We start from the raw sequence: 20,195 nt of genomic DNA on the forward strand, positions 1-20,195 counted from the left end.
GGCAGGATTTGGCATATCCTATATAAATCCTATATTCATGTTTACCCCAGGACATGTATATTTAAGGAAGCTGTGTAAAATTGAGTAGCGTTTTCCTTTTAAGCACCAGATAGGCATTGTCCCCGGCTTGTGTTTTAAAAAGTTTGTTTTCTGTTTGTTTTCAGTAACTAAGGTGCTGACAAGCTTTGACTTCTTCATCCTCATAAACATGAGCGAAGTTCAGGCTATGGTAGAATTCTCCGTGGAGCTCCACAAGTTCTTCAATGTGGATTTGTTTCAAAGAGGGTAGGTAGTGTGTTCTCTAAAACTTTACTGTGATGTGTGGCTGATGTTAGAAAGACCTTAATGGGTAGTATCATGCAGCGTTGCTTCATGTGTTATTGACTGTTTTTATAGTGATTTGAAAGTTGTTAATTGCTTATTGGAAAGGTATATGCTTGCTAGAATCAAAACGTTTGAGTAATTTGGCCTAAAACTTAAGTTGTAACAAGTATTTATTTTCTGATTGGAAAGGAGGGAAGTTCTGTAGAGTTTGAGGATAGGTTATATTCTTACTGGGCTCTTACCCTTTCATATTTTAATTGCTGTGATCCCTTTTGCTTGAAATATGTCAGGCAGCTTTTGTATCTTTTAAAAATGTTTCTGCCCCAATTAACTTATTAATTTATTGATTTGGCAGCGGAGAACTTCACTAGCTTCTGTCGTCACGCTGTGCTGTGCCTCTGCAGTAGCAGAAGGCTCTGTACTGCATAGGTCCCTTGACTTCCACTTAACTCCATGGGGTCTCTGTAGAAGACCCTTTCACATTCCTTTAATTCGTTTTTTCCTGGTTGTTCCCAGATTACTTCCTAAGGTCCTGCTTTCCTATGGCTACGTAGGAAGTAATCCTTTGTAGCTTATTTTTGAGTTATTAAAGCTCGTTGGTCATCTAGCATTGTGGTACATTGCCATTCTGTAAGCTTTCTAACAGACTACGGTAAAAGTACATGTCAGTCTTTTAGTTGTTATGATGATAGTTTTAGACAAGTCTGTTTGAGGCTGTGTCAGTGTTCACAGACAGAGAACAGTGTACATCAGTGTTGATTTATGATAGCTCTTTCCAAAATATTGTAGAAGAACTTTACTTGGAAACAATGAAATATATTCTTGTTTTTAACCTAGTGATAATGCAAACAGTTTTTGTTCAGGGGCGGTGGGAATGTGTGTCTTTGTTTTGTTTTTCCTTGCTGCAATACATATATCTTTGTATTAAATCTCCGAGGTGGATATTTTGGGGAAGAGTGGTATGAAAAAGAATTGGGAAGGAGATCAGGAGAAAGTGGCATAAGATGATGTCGTAAAACACATCTTGGCTAGCTAGGCTTTATCTTTGCTGTGTCACTATTAATTTTCCTCTAGAGCTTATTAAAGCCAGCCTTTCTCTAAATTTGACTTGAAGTGGGTACTGAGAGGTGTTGACTTATGTTCACTACCATTTGCAGTCAAACTATATGCAGCTAACTAGCTGTGCCCATCTTTTAGAGGAAATTGTAATTCTGCCCTTCATTGGAGGAGGAGGATTAAGGAAGGCTTAAGAGGTCTGGGAAAACACTGAGAATGTTCTAATTACTTTGACAAAAAGTACACTTCCTTAAACTGTCCCCTTTCTTTTTCCCTCTGAAATCAGTGTGGAAGGAGAGGATAGAGTATGGAAAAACATTAATAGAGAAGAACCTGAAAAAAAAGAAAGTCTTTATGGGTTGTCTTCACCCTCTGATTCAAATGATTCCTCAGAAAGGTAGTTTGGAAGCAAAGCACAGCGTTATAATTACCAGTGTTCAACTTGGCTTGTTGCTTTTTAGCTTACTCTTTAAAATGCAATAAACTCACACAGCAAGCTGAGGGAGGTGAAATGCTGACATAATGAGAAAAATGACTAGCAGATACTGCTTCTGTGGTTTCAAGCTGCACCTTTACTCTGGGCATGTTCCCTTAGAAAGCAATGTCAAGAAGGAGAAGAAGCTGCCAGAATAAGTCAAAAGACTGAGTAATGTGAATTCTGTAATTTCTGTCAATTTGGGCAAGTTCTAGCCTTTGTATTTAGTGGAGATAGGAATGTAATACTTACATGATAATGCCAGAGGAGCTCTTAGATGATGGATTGAATCAGCAGAAAAGAAAATCCTCGGTTTCATTGTTGGCTTTGTGTTGTTGAGCTGCTGCTGCATTTAGCCTGGTTTCTCTCACCAGAAGTCAGGTATAGAACTGAGCATGTTGTGGGTTTGCTTGGGACTGTGTGCGTTCAAGCCTACACAGCTTAGCTTGTCTGTCTCATGGTGTTAGAAGCATAATGGCCTTGTGAATTGTGTAAAAGAAAAGTGCAGCCATTTCAAGTAATCACATCCAGCAAATCAAGCCCCTTCTTAAAACTTATGGGATTTTTATATGAACTATTCAGTTAGAGAGTGAGATCAGATTCTCACTCTTCTAATTATTGGAGATGTCATAATGTCCAGCCTCAATTTCCTTCTGATCAGTATACAGTTGTTTATTTTTCCCATCACCTTTGTCCTGTGCTTTGAATGATTTTTTCAGCGTGAATGTTCACTCTGATGTATTTTCAGATGTCAGTCATTTGTCTCTCCCATTAATTATAAACTGAATCGGTTTAGTCATCCGAATTTGTGACAAGCTGCTTCCCCCCCCCCCCCTCCGCTTTTTTGTGGGGTCCACTTATCCCAATACTGAATCTAAAACAGCAGTATCTCTTCCTGCTTTCATAACCATCTGAAGAAATCCGCCATCTATCGCATCTAACTGTAGCGTGTTTTCTTGGATCTGTACCTGTGGTGACATTGTTTCCAGAAGCATTTAAGACTGTATTTATGCTAACAATTAATTTGGTACATTCAGAATAAAGTGCTAGAAGCAAGGTTGAGGTCCCGGTATCTGTGTGGTTCCAGGATTACTTCAGACTAGGTTTAGTCTGGTCCTCTGGGCCAGATGTTTTCATCATGAGTGTGTTTTGAAGTTGTTTGTACCAGTGATTGGTTCAGACCTTTCTGTCCCCTGGGCTGAAGCACATTTTATGGTATGCAGATGTCACAAACTGATGGTTTAACTTTCTCTAGGAGAGATCAAGTTCACATACACAGAAAACTCTCAGTGAACTTGAACCAGCATGTAGCAAGCGGGGTCCTTTTTGGACCTTAATGGCTTTTCCTGGAAGTTGCACTGCAGCCGTAAGTAGCAGAGGAATGTAATGTAGTTAAAGAACACTTAAGTTCTTCTTATCTAATTTAGCTATCTCATTATATAATATTTTCGTATAGCTCTGCACTAGTTGCTTAAAAGCAAACTTGCTCCGGGTTGCTCTGCTGGCTTATTTTAACAGTTGCTACATTTAGATAAGGCTTCGCATAGTTTTCCTTTTTAAACCAGGGTGATGTGATCTTGGGAGTTTTTGCCCAAACAGTCAGTGGTTGATACGTGAGTATTGTGTGACAAAATGAATAAAAGAAGATCCATCTGAGATGGCAGGGCTTCAAGCTCTTCTGTTGTCTTACTTTATAAAGGCTCCGGTTAGAGTTGGGCCCTGTAGTGCTGACCTTTTATAAATACAAAGGGAAATATAATGCAGTTCGAGGGAGATGTGGACTGGAGAAATGGAGAATGAGTTGGATGGAAAACTGGCTGGGTGGCTGGGCTCAAAGCGTTGTGCTTAAGTGGGGCAAAGTCCAGCTTGTAATTAATGACTAGTGGCATCCCTCACAGATCGATACGGCATCAGTTCTGTTTGGTGTTTTGATTAACAGCCTGGGTGATGAGACGTTGTGCCTTCTCAGCAAGGTTTTGAATGATTACACTTTGCAGGGAATGGTTAGATACAGTGGAAAACAGCTCTTTTGGAAGGACCTACACAAACTGGGGAAATGGGCTGACATTGTGTTAAAGGCAGAGTCATACAAAAGAGGCCAAATAACCCCATACAGCAGTGCAGGATGGGGGCTAAGTGTCTGGAAGACAGCTTTGCAGAAAAGTACCCAGGGGCTGTGGTAGACAGTGAATTGAACATGTGAGGTGAAAGGGAGACCTTACTAATTTGTATGGCTGGAGAAGACAGATCCAGATTCTTCTTGCAGTTTTCCAGTGATAGGATGATGGGCAAGAGGCTCAAGCTGCCATATGAGACATTCAGATTGTGCATGAGGAATGCTTTTTCACCAACTGGACCAGGTTGCACGGAGAGGATGTGGAATCTTCATCCTTGAAAACAATGAAAGTCTGACGGGACAGGTGCCAGAACAGCAGGGTCTGATGGGACCTGCTTTGTGCAGGTGTTTGGGCTGGATAACTTCCAGGCTTTGCTTTCAATTTAAATTATTCTGTGATTCAAGTGGTTCTTTTCAGCCTTTGTTCAAAAAAAAATACAAATAAATAAATAAGAAAATGCAATGTCTCCCAGCTAAGTTTTTTTAATACTCCTATGATTTTGTGTATTGAGGGATCTAGCTTTGTTTTGAAGATTATTTCTCAAACTTTGTGACTTCACCTAAGACATACCAGTGATATTCACTGCCTTCACACTTTTTATATTTAAAAATGAATACATAACCTTCTGGAATAATCCACAAGCCATTGCCCAGCACAGTGTGAATTACTCTGTTTTGCTTACAGATGCCTGTGGAGAAAGTATGACGCTTTATTCATGCTTGCTTAGGTCAGTGTGCTGAGTTTTGTCACTGGATGGCAGTCATATTTATTGTGATTTAAGGTCCCCTCATTATCTGATACTTGAGAGTGACAGCCAGTCACAGTGTGACACATTAACGTGTCTGGTGCCCCTTTGCTGCCAAAGTTGTCCTAACTCAAGTTTTGCCCTGAACTGAAGATGTGGCAGCCTTAGGAAGGAGTGTGGATTATGGGCTCTCTTCTGTTGTTACCACCAAACTGATGTAATTTATCCTGTTTGTATCAGAGTAGCTGCTTGCATCCAGCTTTTATTTCAATCATGAATTCTTTGGGGACGAAGGTCTGTAAGATAACATCTTTCCTACCTTGTCCTGTAGTAGAAACTGGCAAATTCCCTTTATGACTTCCATTAATTTTCCTTTGGTCTTGGCATATGTTATGTTCTCCCACTTTCAAGGCTATCATTTTGACCTTGTCAGTCTCCTGACTCCTCTTTCCTCAGAGCAGCAAGTGCACTTTGGGAAAGCGAGGTCTCCATCCTTCCTGTGTTATGCTGCCTGACTCCTGTCAGCAGCTTGATCCTGGTGTCAGGCTCTATTTCTCAGGTAGTTTTGAAACCACAACGTTCATTTTTTCATACTGATTTTCCTCTTTGAAAAATCTACAAAGGAGATGCTCAATACATTTATATTGTTGCAAAAAAAAAAAGTCTCATACACTTGAGAATGATTAGGCATACAGGGTGGCTTTTTTGAGAGAAGTCATTTTCTTCTGTTTGGCCAGTGTCTTTGGGCAAGTGCTGTTTCCTGAAATCATTTTTGTAACACTTAGAATTACTGTTTGTGTCATTGTGCCTTTTATATTTACGTTCACATGTTGTCTCTTTTTCTCTAAGTCCTTTAAAATAAGGACTCTCTATTTGCACAGCAGACAGCTAGTTAACTCATTAGGCATATTACAGAAATGCCTATTCTGCCTATTTTTAATAATCATTAATAATTACTTTTTCAGCTCTGGATTGTCAAACCTCATTTGCTAGAGGAGCTTACCTGATATTTTCTAGTTCAGCACAGCACAGACATTGCTATGAGATCTGCACTGAAAGCAGATTTAGTCTACGTTTTCTCTACCTGTTTGCATTCTTAAAATCTCAATGTTAAATTCTTATTTTGTCACTATTTTTTTGTCAGCGATAGTTGTGCACACATCTAGCCAGAAGTGGATTTAGGAGATTTTCAATAGCAATGTTTCTTCTTTGTCTTGTTTTTCCAAGTAGAAGTTTCCTTTGTGGGGTGTAATATCACAGGAATGTGAAAACACTTTTTGGATGCATATCACATCTGAAATTCAGTTACTGGGAAGATTTCAGTAGCACTAATTTGCTTGTGAACCTGAGCCTCATTTGAAGTCAAAGGAATTAAAGCTTCAGAGACTATTGGAAAATTAGGTGTTCTTCTGTGCCATAGATTTGTTTTCTCCCTGTGCAGACACTTGCTGATGTATCTCAGCAGCATTGACATTTTATGCTTCCATGTGCCTGGTTGTGTAAAAGAAAACACACTGAATCAGAGAGTAGGAATCTTAATGAATCTTACTATGATTACAGGGTAATTTAATGAGAAATCAGGCGACATATGAAAGTTGGTTTTTTTTTTTTTTTCCTGGATCCAGTGAGTTGTCTACATTAATTTTATAATTTGTTAACAGTAAATTAAAATTTGAAGAGTGGGGCAACTCATCTTTCTTCTGGCTACATCAGGAGATGGACAGTTTTGGTTCCTAAATTAAGGATTTTTGTGGTTTGTGCCATTAGCATATGATCAGGTAGCAGACTCATGGGGTACATGGCACGTTCAGGCTGAGCTGTTTGGTTTTCCTTGGAATTCATAAACCTCAGTCAAACTTTTGCTTTCAAACTACATTCGTGTATGACACAGCTTTCTGGAGGTAAGTGTTCTGAATCCCCTTCTGTCATGTAGCATATCTTCTGAAGTATTGTGCTCTGATCTTTCCTTAATGTAATGCGATCTTTTCAAAGGGAGAAGAAAGCTGTCAAATTTGTCTAACAGTTGCAAGATAAGCGCTGTTCTTCAGCTTATGATTGTACAGCAATACGAGTAGCAGTAATACAGATTCAAGATTTGGAGGGCTGGGCTGTAAAAACAGGGGAATATTCTGTCTGGGGAAAAAAAAGGTGCAGATGCTTCTTTATTCATATTTTTAGAGGTGGATCAATTTCTGATTCTGGTTCAGTGGTGGATTCACATACACAGGTCCTTCTTGCTCTGAGGCAAGAATGTGTAAAACTGGGTAAAATGTCATATTGGGTAAAAAGTCGTATTTTATGTTGGTAATGCTTCAGAAGTTAAACATTAGGGTGATCAAATATCCCATTAGCCCTTCTGATGAAGGATGCCTGAGAGGCCAATGACATGGTGTGGTCCCAATGAGGAATAACCGTTTGAAGTACCACATCATAGTCCTTTAGATTAATGCCTTTTAAAAATAAAAAGCCCTACGTTTGCTGAGTAGAAATTGGAAAAGTAAGCATACAATTGAGCACTACTTCCTTTGAGTTAGCTGAGAAATTAAAGCTTCTGAAGTATGCTCAACCTTAGTTATATAAATGGAACTGAAGACACGGGGAGGTTGTACCACTTGGTTTTAGATATCTGAGTGAAAATATCTGTGTTAGGACACTTCTAGACACACAGGGAAGCCTGTTGAGGGATTGTTTAGGGCCATTGTAAATTGGGTTTCTACTCTGAAGCCTCTGAATCCTGTCTCTTTCTTCCATTCCCATATGTTAATTCGCAGAAGACTGGCCTCCCACTTAAGAAACTAGATCAGATGCCTGAAGCTACTGGTTTTAGGTACATTATCTGACATCTAGATATAATGGTACAGGTGCTTACTTCTTCAGTCACTACTCCCAGATACATAACAGTTGGTAATTGTAGTTGTACTGACGGGATGTTTTACAAAACCTTTTTCTTTCCTCCAACCCTCTCCTAGCCAATATTTGTTCAAAAATACACCTAAGGTTTTGTCAAATGTTCATGGGTATTTATTACATATTTGAGACTTCTCAGATGTTGGGTTCAAATCTCAAGTCTTATGAATTTTGTTCAGGCTTTAGCTCTTAGACCTATGTCATCCTTCTGGAAGGAAACTAACATCATAACATTTGAAGTTCGTTATTTTGAATGAGTCAGACATACCCTCCAGACATTGAATTCGGCAAAATTCACTTTTTAAGAAATAAAGTCCTCAAATATGTGCTTATGCCATCTTAATGTCTTGCTGGAGCCTGACAGCACTGTGGTAGGTGTAGCTATTTTGTGTGACGGTCAGGTTAAATGTAATTATGACACGGCTTATATTATATATCCTCCTTCGAGGACTGTGCCTGGAGGTCTATGTGTAATTCCTTCTTCCTATGATCAAAGAAAGATGTGCCTTGTGTTTGTAAGACCAGATACCATTTCACATTGTGGTATAAAGATCAGGTATTAGCATGGCACAGGGCTGTCCTGCTGTGAAGACTGCCAGCAGAAACATGATCAGTGAGCTCAGTTTAGTGAGGGAGTAAATGACAATGGAGACAGTACTGAATATAAAATGATTTTCTCCAGATAAAACCCTTTTTTATTTTAACCTTTAGAACAATATAATTAGCTTCTGTGCGTTGTATGAAGGTAGAATGAGAGTAGGTGTTCACTGAGGTGTAGGTTGAAGACATCAGAATAATGGTTTCTTGAGTATGTGACTTCTTTCTAAATCTGACTTTTACTGAGTTGAGTATTCTGCAGTGGCGTGTGCCAGCAGTAGCAGCTTTAACGTTGCATTAAATATATGCTTAGTCATTAAAATTGCTAATTTTGAGACTCTCTTCCACAAGTTCAGCAGCACCCTTTTGTAGCATGTAGATTCTGCATCGGCTTACAGTTCAGACCAATCTCTGTGTGATGGTAATGAAAACTAGAGAAAAATCTGTCATTTCTAAGTCTTCTGGCCTATTTTTGCGCACGTGGTTATAGCAGAAAGATGATTATGTTAGTCCTTTAAATTACTTCGACATCCATTGCTATCTGAAGGAGCAGAGAGAGGTGTTCAATGAGTATTCCACAGTCTTGGCTGCCTTGTGGTACGACAGGAGTTCCTGGCATTGGGTCTTGTTGTGCCCCTTCTGCTGCACGCACGTTTATTCATACATTTATGCAGATCTGTATCTGCAATCGCAGGCAGCAGTTTACTGGATGATGTGAGAAATACAGCTTCATGTGAATATGGAGCCAGGCCCTGTCACACCGCCAGGCTTGCTGCTTCTGCTTCCATCAGGTGCTTTACTCGAGACTCTCCTTGCTTCACATCTCTCCTTAAAATCTTCCTCTTTCACTCCTTAAACCTCCTGGTACCTTTGCCAATTACCTTATGCCGTACAAAGTAACTTCTCATACTTTCAGATTTTTAACCATTTTTCCTCCTCCTGCACTTGTTCCCCTTTCCCAGGTCTGATTTGTGTTGGCAGGTAAGAAGCTCAAGACGCTTCCACAGGGTTAGAGGCACTCCAGGCTTAGGCCACTAAGATGGCTTAAGTACATATCCGAGCTCTTCAACACGTTCATGTTTATCCACATAAATTTGTTTTTCCAGAAAGTTTTAAAATTGCTTTTAAAAATGTTTCTTGTTTCTCAAAAAAGATGTGGAATATCATACACGCGGGGGTCAGGACCTCTGTTGCTACTCACCATGTATTTTCAAGGTGCTTTATTTTTATTTTTTAATTTTCTGACTGTTGGAGGTAATCAGTCTTGGTCATATGTTTCAGCTGTACCAGTTTCTTTGATGTGGATGGTTGTATAATTGCCTGAGCACTGGTGGTGGTGGAGGGGGAGAATGTGCACCAGCATGGCCCACTGTTAGCGCCTCGAGGTCAAATCTGCTGTGAAACAGCGTTCTCATCTACGGATCTGTAGGTGGCTTAAGGCAGTACAACGGCATGTGTCTGCCAAAAGGTGTGATATGCACGGTCATCTCCTGTTCTGTTTGCTTTTGCAATCGTGCAGTTCTGTGGTCAATCAGATGGGCTTGCTTTTTGTGTAGACAGGGAGCGGGCATTAGGCTAAGGGTGTAGATGTTACTGATCAGGAGATGTGTTGGATAGCAGCTGCCTAAAAAGAGTGGTCCTGCTTCTGGCGCATCCTGTGTGCCTGCAGTGAGGCTTTTCTGCCACATGGTGGGTCAGCTCAAAACGCTAGGCCAGCAGAAAAAATAAACACAGGATATGGTTCTGCTTTCGCCAGTTTGTCTCCCTGGCTCACCTTCCGCAAGCTCAGCGCTAGTCAATGCCAGCGCAGGAGCAGAAGGTAAGATGGAGGAATGGGATCCCTGCTTGTGTCACCAACCAGCCTCCGGGCTGATAAACTGTAACGCTGGACCTCATTCGGAGAGAGGTGTCTGTAGTTTAGCCTCTGTGTTGGGAAGACGTCTCAAACAGGAGAGTCTGCATCAGCACGATCTCTGGCTGAGTGAGAGCAGCCCAGAGGTGAGTATGTGTTGAAAGAAACCCTCTGCTTGAACTGCTGCCTTCCCCTCGGTTGGCATCCCTGCCCGCAGGGTACAGGACGGTGACAGACATCAGGTGCGTCAGTTCTCATTTCCCTGAGCTGTCATTTAGGGATACTCGGGTGGCGGTGCCAGTTTGCAGGTTCTGCTTTCCTTGCTCGTGGCTGTTTCTTGCCCTCCCCGTTGTGCTGTCAGAGCTGCCCAGAGGTGCGCTGCAGGATCAGTCCAGTGGGCAGCGTTGTCTGCAGGTAGTGTGCTGGCGTAACTGGGAATGGGCTGATACATTGCAGCACAGGGGCAAGAGTGAGTGTCTGGGAGGGCAGGGCAGAGGGAAAGGGGAAAACAGAGCTCTTTAATCCTTTTTTTCCCCTCCAAATCCTTATATTTTAAAAGTCTAGGCTCATTTTCAAGCCTATTTAAACTGGTATCTGAAGGTTAACTGTGGTGAGTTTGGATTTTTAACTTTGTTCTTGTAAAGGTACAGGAGAGACTGAAAATGTTTTAGCTGTAGGAGGTGGCTCCAACTTGGCAAAAATAAAAAATACAAAAAGTCTATCCAAGAAAAGCAAGTTGTTTCCTTTACATGGATGGATAAGAAGTGGTGTGTTTAGGAATCTATTGAGTTCATGTCTTGAATGCTTACCTTACTTGTTTGACAATCATGAACGCTTTGGATCATCTGAATAAGAATTTAGAAAAGCAGATCTTGAAATCCACTGCAGACCTTTGATAGCATGGGTCTAACATAGTCCATTCTGGTAAGACTCCCTGAGATGACATCTTGAGAACTGTGTTAATAATGAATGCATAGATATAGTACACTGAGTAGATCTGCTTCTTTCAGTTTTTTAGAGTTGAAACCCCTGAGGAAAAAATACTTTACAGGAATTGGCAGTGCAGTTTAACATTGCTTCTGAGTGTGGGGGCACACCAGCAGCTCAGCCTGACCTAAGCCTGGGCTGTCACTGAATGGGGCAGTCCCACTTCTCTCATTCTCCCCTGGCCACATGTTCCTGCCTGCTCTGATAGCCCCTATTGTATTCTTTCTCCCCTTTCCAAATGGACATGTGTTGATTTGATTTACCATGCAGTTGCTAGAACGTGAGAACTTGTCTGAGGAGGGGCAAAAACACGTAAAAAGGGGTTTTGAGTGCAGAATTGCTCCTGTCTTAGGCTGGCTTAAATCAATCATGAAACTGCACCTTGCTTGAAGGTAAAAGATGGACACTTCAGATGCTGAAAGGCTATTTTTCTTCCCTAATGTCCAAGTAATATCTAAGAGTAGTTATATTTGAAACTATAGTGATAGAAACTTTAAAAAAATTGAGCCTGGGGAGCTGATGTGACTTTCTTGAATGATGTAGCTTTCTACAGGGGAAGATGAAGATGTTAGTAAGGGTTAAAAGAGTAACACCTTTATTTAATGTATTATACATATGACATGATGGACAGATAATGTGCATTTTTTGGGCACATTTTTGTGAGAATTTTCTTTGTACCTGAATTTCTGTTTCTGGTTAAATGTATGATATATTTGCTATTAAAACAGAGATTGCATTTCATGAAAGTAAGTCACAAAGTGAATTGTAAAGCTTGTGTATTTGATTAGTGGCGGATGAGAGGAACAGAATTGCACAGCTGCAAAGCTTGAAAAAAAGATTTGAAAGACCATTGGCAGTAAGTACCAGAAAATGAGTTGTCAGACTTGTCTTCTGGTCTCCCATCTGTTGTGTTTGCTAAACCTTGATTTCAAAATTAACATGTTATGATGTGTCTGAATAAGAACCACTGCCTGTTTGCAAGAGGTGGAGCTTTGGAAAAAACTGTGGCCCTACTTGCCAGGAAAACTCTGCATCCCATACCTTTGTCCCCAGAAAGCTTTCGAGCCAGACAGTAGATACACACTTGCAATACATCAAAAAATCAAATAAAAAAATTCAAAGCTAAATAAATACAGTTAGGAAGTTCTCTTATTAGGGAATGTAGGAAATCATTAGCACTGAAGAAGAGCTTCGTGGAGCTGTTATAATTTAAAGAGGCAAGATAGCGTGGTTTCTTTTTTTGTTCCCTTCAGTAATAACAGGAAATAAAAGGGGAACTAAAATTATAAACACAGACTGATACAAGTTAAGAGTTACTTGATTAAATGAGAGCTATTACTATAGTTTTATGTGGCTCTTTAAAAAAAAATTAAGATTTGTTTGAGAGTATTCTCCTTTGCAGTTTTTAAATAAACATTGACAGCCACTGCAGGAATTCTGCCCAAGCGTGCTGCTGGAAGGTACATGGAAAAAAGCTTTGTGTAGTAATAAGGCAAAATCCCTACTGCATTTATTTTCCAGACTCTCCTGTCTGATGTATATGATCTTGTTTCATAACAAGCTGCTGTGACTTATTTGAGGTATTCCAAATACATGCTTCCAAATAAAGGCTTCCAAATAAATGTCATCAGACTTTTGGCTTAATAATTGTTTTGCTCAAATATATCTTCAATTGTGAGAAGCAGTGTGCTCCGTAGACGTGCAGTGTATTTTAAAAAGTAAGTCACTTTTGAGCAAACTTACTTTCAAGTAAATGTGAACCTTTTATCAGTCCTGTAAGTTTTCCCCTTTCCTTTATTTCTTAATAAAAATTGTCTTATCCATCTGAAAAATACCTGGGTTTTTCATAGATGGGATTGATAAAAGAGTTTAAACAAAGTCTTTTGGGCGTGATAATTTCCTGTTGTTCAAGGATCTGAAATGGAATTTGTTAAATGGCATAAAACCCACAATTACAGCAGATGTAATCTCATGGTGCTATATTATTGGAAGCACTTACACAAGGTGAGTGTAGGATAAGAAGTTTTGTGTGTGTTCTATACCTGTATCAAATGATACCCTATCTAGATAAGCTCTGTAACTAGTTCTAACTTTTACAGTATACCAAACAATTCCAAACATTTAAAACATTTAACATTTAAAATAGAGTTTAAATTTAACATTTAAAATAGAGTTTTTGTGCTCCAAGGTCATTTAAAACGCTTCAAACATCACAAGCAGGCGCAGATATCCTTGAAAAATGTGTGGATGCTGGCATTTACCAGTACAGACTTGTGACTGGTCGTGTGAAATGCCAAACACCTTCATTGCTTGTAAGATGGATTTTTATGAATCCTTGAAAGAATTAGTAGTGTAGGATCTCTGTAGTAGCCAAGGGCTCGGCTTGTAGGACAGAGAGATGTTGAACAGAAGTAAAAAAATGCTCTTTCTGTCACTGTTGGATTCTTTTAATATGTGGCTGCCTCGACCCCTCAGTGCAGTGGGAGTTTCTGTTCTGCATTTGCCTGTGCACCAAGCGAAGCTTGCTTGCCTGAGCTACTGCTCTGCCACAACTGTCTCTTTGATGTCACCTTGGACAACAGAGAAGGAGAGAAGTCTCAGTGGTGGTCTGCACCTGAGCACGTGGATTTCAGCAGGGCCGCGCGTTCAGTAGATCCCAGGAGCTCTCCTGAGGTTTTACATCTGCAGGGTCACAGCTGTCACCTCCTTTTGAGGACTGATAGATGTAGGAGCTGCCCTGCAGGTGACCCGCTGTGCATGTGAGTACTGCAGTCCAAGATGTTCAGTGTTTGCTCTTGTTAATGTGACCGAATGCATTTATGTGTGCATTGAGCACAAGGGGACTCAGGGACAAGGGAAGGTCAGAATCTGCTGTGTGCATTTCTGCCTGTCCTCTGCTTGGCGAGAGGAGCTGCATAAAAGTTTTACCTCAATGATGAACTGTATTATAAAGCTTTTTCAGGATGTACGCTTCCCTTGGAATGTGCTTTAGCTGGCAAAGTAAGTGTTTTTCAAGTAAATGCTCATGCGGCTATCTCTAAAAGCACATACACTTTTTTATGCATGAGATTTTTGTTTTAATAATGGTTGTTCTTTTTGACTGCATTTGCACGCATTACTGCCTGTGGTTCCATGTGGGAGCATTAAAAAGTCAAATAACCATTCCTTCTTATATTTCCTTTTGTGTTAGCAGCAAGATAAATTCCAGTTACTGTTGAACCCACTTCTTGCCTAGATTATAAATGATGTTTTTCAACACATATAATGGAAAAATATTACCCATCTAAATGATGATCCCAGTGAAAAAAAGGAAACCTGACAACGTTTCTGTGTCAGAAGGTAATTCTGGCTCATGTCAGATTCTGAATCTTGGAGATTTTAATGCAGCTCATTTGAAAAAGATTTAATCCTTCATACACTATGGTCAATAAATGTCTCCTCTGTCCACGGGAGAGCAGTAAGTCTAACTACCTCTTTCAGAAGACTTTTTTCTACCAGGTCTATAGTAAGGACACTAAGCTGCAGGCTTAATAACATGGTTATGGATTTGCATATGGTTATATTCAGGACCAAATGAGACAGTGGACCTCAGCACGTGCACACATTTAGCGCACTACATAGACTTGGGTTGACAGACATCCCTTGGATAAGTCCTCCATCAGTGACTTCAACCGTGATTGTTTATGCTGTCTCAGTAAGCACCTCAAATATTTAGGCTAGGTCACAGATCATCTGTCACACATTATCTGTGATTATGTATTACATGCAAAGGTACCTTTCTTGGGGGTGGATGTGAAACTGTTTCAAGGCAAAGCTTTTAAGCAGTGAAACAGAGATCTGGTGTTCATTCTTGACCTGCTGCTGTCTGTGAGCAAGGTAAGTAATGCTTGAAGCGTTTAGAAATGGAGAGGTTGGCATATTTTCAGAGGCGGTGTTGTATATTGTGTCTTTTTTTCCTGTGCTCCAGCCCCAACCAACTTGATGGCTTTCTGCTGAACTTGCTCAAGCTGGGGGTCCCAAAGCTGGATACAGGATTCCGGATGTGGTCTAATGAGTGCTGAGTAAAGAGGGATAATCATTTTTGTCAACACCTGGCTGTGCTTCTGTTGATACAGCCCAGGATGAGATGCTGGTGACCTTGTCCACCTTGCTGGTGGCTTGTGTTCAACTTGATATCTACCAAGACCCCCAAGGTCTTCTCAGCACAGCTTCTCAAGGCAGGCAGCCTCTAGCCTGGGCCATTGCAGGGTGAGGTCTGCTGCTGGGACTGAATACACATTGTTGTGATAATGCTTTTTAAAGAGAATTAAAGCTTGCTCGCTGTGCATAAAATATTCCTTCTTGACAGTATTTGGCAGAGTTACCTCTGTTCTGTGTTGGAATAACAATTTAAAGTAGCATTAGGGAGCCTTCATTCACATAGTAATGTTTCTGGATAATAATGTTTCTGTTTCAGAAGCAGTGCTGGCTTACTTAGCTTTAACAAGGCGCGTACCTGGATGGTCTGCGACTGTAGAGCCATGCTAACAGTAGTCAGGGTTTCCTTTGCTGAGGGGCGGATGGCCTGATGGTGTTTGGGAAGCGAGCAGAATGCATTTCCATAGCCGCTGAGTTACACTATCTATGGGAAGAACAAATAGGGGCCCACAAGGGAGTAAATGCTGTCTCCGGTGAATGAATCCTCATTCTCCAGGTAAAGCAGTGATATCACGAATAAGTACCGTGTTTCAGCAGTGGAATCTAAGGGAAATGAGATAATGCAGGAAGAAAATAAACCTTTGTAATTCTGAATGCAGTGATGTCCGTAAAGGGTTTCAGAATTGCTTGCTTTTTCTCCAACAAGGTGAAGCTTTTAAAAAGCCTTGGATGAGAAGTCCTCTTAGAGGAATGAAGATCCTCCATAAGACAGCAAATATCTACTTTATTCCTTCAGACTAAGAATTTCTGCCAAGTGTCCATGGTCTAAAAGGCCTTGGTACGGGCAATTTATTTTACTGTTTGATTCTGTTGATGACATCCATCTGAGCTCTTCTGGGTGTTCTTACTCACTAAGATCAAAGTACCTCAAAGATGTGTTGCATATTTGATCGCTCATCAGGAGAGCTGTTTTTGCAGCACTTTGTAAATAGCTTTGTAAGGCTCAGGAAGGCTGCTCTGAGTCTCACTTTGCTCAGTCTCCCTTTGGAGACTTTCTTTCAAATCATTCTTATCAGCAAGCATCATGCAGCTGTAATCTGTTTGTTTGCTTTGTCTTGACAAAACAGAGCTAAAGACTTGCTCAAAGTCATTTTGTTGTGTGGTGTCAGACCTTCATCCAACTCTCACTTTGCTTTTCTTCCCAGATCGGATTCAGGCACTGCCCATGCTGCAGTGACTCACATTCAGATTCTGCTTCATGAGTTGCTGGTGTAGCCTGGACTTTTAAAATGCCCAAATCACCTTATATCATCAAAGATGATCAAAATACATCTTGCTGAATTATCAGGTGGTGGGTCTTATAAACATCAATGCGTAATCTATTAAAGGAATCCAGCAACTATTGCATATCACATTGTTGCTTCTGGTCAGGATTTTTAGTGTGTTTTCTATCAAACTGTAAAAAAGGCAGTTCTTGGTGTGACTACTCTTCGTTTTATTCTCTGTTTAGTTAAATACTTGGTTCATCTCATGGAAGAAAAGGTAGTCAAGGGTCGTAACATACGGATGCTGATGTTCTCATATATATAATCATAGAACGGCCTGTGTTGGAAGGGACCTCAAAGATCATCTAGTTCAGATCATCTAGTAATATATGATATTTTCCCCATTTAATACAGTTAAGAGAGGGACGAAGGGAAAGGTTATAACATGTTTTTTATTTGTTTGTTTCCAAATATAGTAAAAGAATCCAGAATTCTTGTTCAAAAACACCCATCCAGAAAAAATGGAGGCTGGACAAATTCAGTTTTCTCAGCTTCTACTAAGAGTATGTGTGCCAGCCCTGACCGTCCTTCGTGACAGCATCTGTAGCATCATTATTGTCTGGGATTTTCCACTATCCAGAATACCTTCGTTCTTCCATTACATAAGATAATGGAGAGTTGATTGTATTCGGATCTTACTCGCAGAGTATTTTAAGGATATCTGGGATAATTGAATGTGACAAGTCCTTTGGTAGTGAATTGTTATCTGGACTCCCAAGCAGATGCAATTGAATAGATCAGGTTTATGGGTCACTTGTAGACTCCATCAGAACCAGACAATGCTTCAGTTCCATATTCAAATGGGAAATAGTTGGAAGTGGTTGGTTTGTGTTGGTATTGTATTGTTTGTTTTGTTTGTTTGTTTTTAATAGAAAAGGAAGGATTGTGATACACATTGATGAGTCGAACCAAACAGAGATGGAAAGATGAGGAGAGCAGGGCTGGGGGAGGAGAGAGTAACCAGGCTTGATGCATTTGAACTTTCTTTTAGAATCTTGCTGTCACATGAGGAATGTCTTATTAGCTTTAGAAAACGCTTCCTTATTTTATGCATTACAAATGCAGTTCCATTGTAAATTAAATACCCTGTTTCAGTATCACAGTATTTCATTTGCAGACAGATCCTTAATCTATATGGTATTTAAAGATGAGTGGCAGTGATTAATTTGGGTAAATACTGTGTAGGAGGTTGGGTTTTTCATTTAAATATCTTGATGCAGTTACATAATTGTTTCAAAGACCTGGGCACAAGATTGGAAATTAAAATTTAAAAATTTGCCCTAAGATGAACTCTTACGGGATTTAAATTTTCAGATTAACAGGTGAATGTTTTATATTATAAACTGCTTAGAGTTTAAATCTGTGCTGAATATCAAAGCCACCTGTCTCAAACAAGCAGACAATACACCTCCATCTCCACATTAACCTCACATCAAAATCCATCGGGTTTACTGGGTAAAGGGTAGAATACTCTGCTTTTCATGAATTGAAAGTAATAATAGGAAAAGTAAGGGTGTCACAATGGCCTTTGGTTTCACAAATTACATTCTAAGCGTGAACAATTCTATTGATTATTGTTCTCTTTGAGGCCTGGTTTGTAAACAGTCAATTAATGGCATCACCAGGACAAATGGGCCTTACTGGTTTAAGCAATAGGGATATTGCCTTGCGTGATACCTTGTTGCAGTCCTAATTCATTCATCTCTCCACATCTGATAAAATTTTTAAGCTATAGTTAAAGTTTTTCTCTGTAGAGCTGCAACCTGTCTCTAAAGATGAACTGAGAATGGTGCAGGTTTGGGCTGTTTTAAAGGCTGATAAAGGGGCTCAGCTTGGCAGAAGGTTAGCGTGACATGAAATAAAATACGTGGCATGTTTCTGAACTACCGAGACATGACATTTAACCACACCAATTATTTTACATTCTTTCCATAATACCTGAAACAACAAGCACTGTGGTCTGCTAGCACATTCTAGTCATTTGGGTTGTGAGAAGATGTGGCTCGTGGGGTGTCAGGCTCTTGAGAAATGCTTACTGGGGATCCAGGAATGGCACTGCGAAACTGGAGCTGGTGAAAAGTATCTCCTTGCTGAGGTTATGTGCATTGTGAGGACGTGTGTCCTCATTGTAGTGAAACGGGGTAACTGACTGGATGATGGAAGCTGCATCTGACCGACAGGAAAGGAGACATCAGTGGATTGCATCCTGCTGGGTTATTGACGAAAGGGCTCTCCTAATCGCATTGATGCCTTACACTCTTAATATTACACTTTTTTGTCCAGTGCAAAATTAATTCAGAGTTTACTGTTTCTGAATCACTTAGGAAATGTATTCGCAATCTTCTTTGACTTCAGGTTTCTAATGCAAAATATATCATTACTAGTTTGCAGTAGTTGCTTTATTCAGTTTTTAAATGCTAGGGATGATTTTGCTCTCCACTCTTATCTCTAGCCGCATCACTGGTTTATTAAGTATCTTCTGTTATAAGGCACTCTTTGGTGCATAGTTTTGACCAGACTATAGTTGACTTATTAATTTTGTGGAAGGATTAAATTAAGAATTATTTTTATTGATTGATTGTCAGACTAGTAAATAGATGCATCAGTTGCTAATGAACTACTGGATCATCAGGTGTAGCGGAGGTGCTAGCAACCAAAACTGGAACAGGAAGTAATCTGGGATAGTTTGGATAGTCCAGACCATGAAAATGAGAGATGAGATTGACTGGAATACAGAAGGGGAATTGCATACAAAGGCATTTGAGGCCGTGCTTCTGCCCACTTTCTGCTTGAGGGTGTTCTTGCTCCCTCGCTTCGGTGGTGTCACTGTTCATGCAGGTCGGATCAGCGTACGGAGCTGGCTGCACCTCACCCCTTAAAATAAAAACAAATTATCTGAAATGGGATGAGATGGAGGAAACACACCATTTAAGTGTGTATTTATGGGTGCTTGTGTCTTGTGAGGAGTCCCATAAAATCAGTATAAGAGACAATTAGGGATTTCGTAGATAAAAACAAGGTTGGAAACAATATGGAACTGAACAGATTTAAAAACTCGATAAAGGTAGGGGCAGAGACTCAGAAAACAAAGACTGAAGGTTTTGTGTTCTTGGGTGTGTTTTGTTTGGTTTTTTTGTTTAATTTTATTTTAGTCTGTATGCCTGCAGCTGCTGCCCTTGCTATCACAAAGGCAATAGCACTATGTCTTCATAGTCAAGTGCTGCCATATTTTGCTTAGTGTGACCCTCCGTTTGCACTGTGTGGTGGTGGTGACAGGCAGTGTTGAGAGTGTCTGGCAAGCAGGGTATTTTGTGGGGTTCCTGGTGGTGTGTGTGCTGCGGTTTCAGGAATAGCTTCCTCAGCAGCAGAGCTGGAGCAGCCCTATAGATGTGCTGCGTGGTAAATCATTACAAGATGGGCGTGTGTAGCTGACGATCTTGATTTTTCATTCATATCAGTTCTCCAATATAGTTTACCCTCTATCTACATAAATACTTGCATTTACACTGTGAAGTGTGGAAAGTCTAGCTCTGTGTTCAGACTTCCTTCTTATATTCTTATCCGTCTGGTTGATGACACACAAGAACACAGTTTTAAGCTTTTTAGTCTTCCGTGCTCTGTTTCCCCTTCTCACTCTGTGTTCCTGCCTTTGCCATTGTATGTAAGTGCATAA

The 20,195-nt window shown here is 40.3% G+C and overlaps 1 protein-coding gene across 5 annotated transcripts in view; it reads left to right on the top strand.

Annotated features, from left to right (window-relative positions):
* Positions 1-20,195, top strand: part of FAM135A (family with sequence similarity 135 member A) — an 83,226-nt gene that overhangs the window by 16,713 nt on the left and 46,318 nt on the right. For 4 of the 5 annotated variants that reach the window (XR_014582939.1, XM_083832491.1, XM_083832490.1 and 1 more), the window contains one exon: positions 165-285. Coding sequence is in view for 4 of the 5 variants with exons in the window: in XM_083832490.1 (XP_083688616.1) it covers positions 165-285 (121 nt within the window). In the remaining variant the exon portion in view is untranslated. Of the gene's footprint in view, positions 1-164; positions 286-10,565; positions 13,820-20,195 lie in introns of those variants that run through there. The other variant, XM_083832492.1, reaches the window with a different exon arrangement.

This window comes from Anser anser, assembly GCF_964211835.1.
Source record: "Anser anser genome assembly, chromosome: 3".
NCBI classification, from domain to species: Eukaryota; Metazoa; Chordata; class Aves; order Anseriformes; family Anatidae; genus Anser; species Anser anser.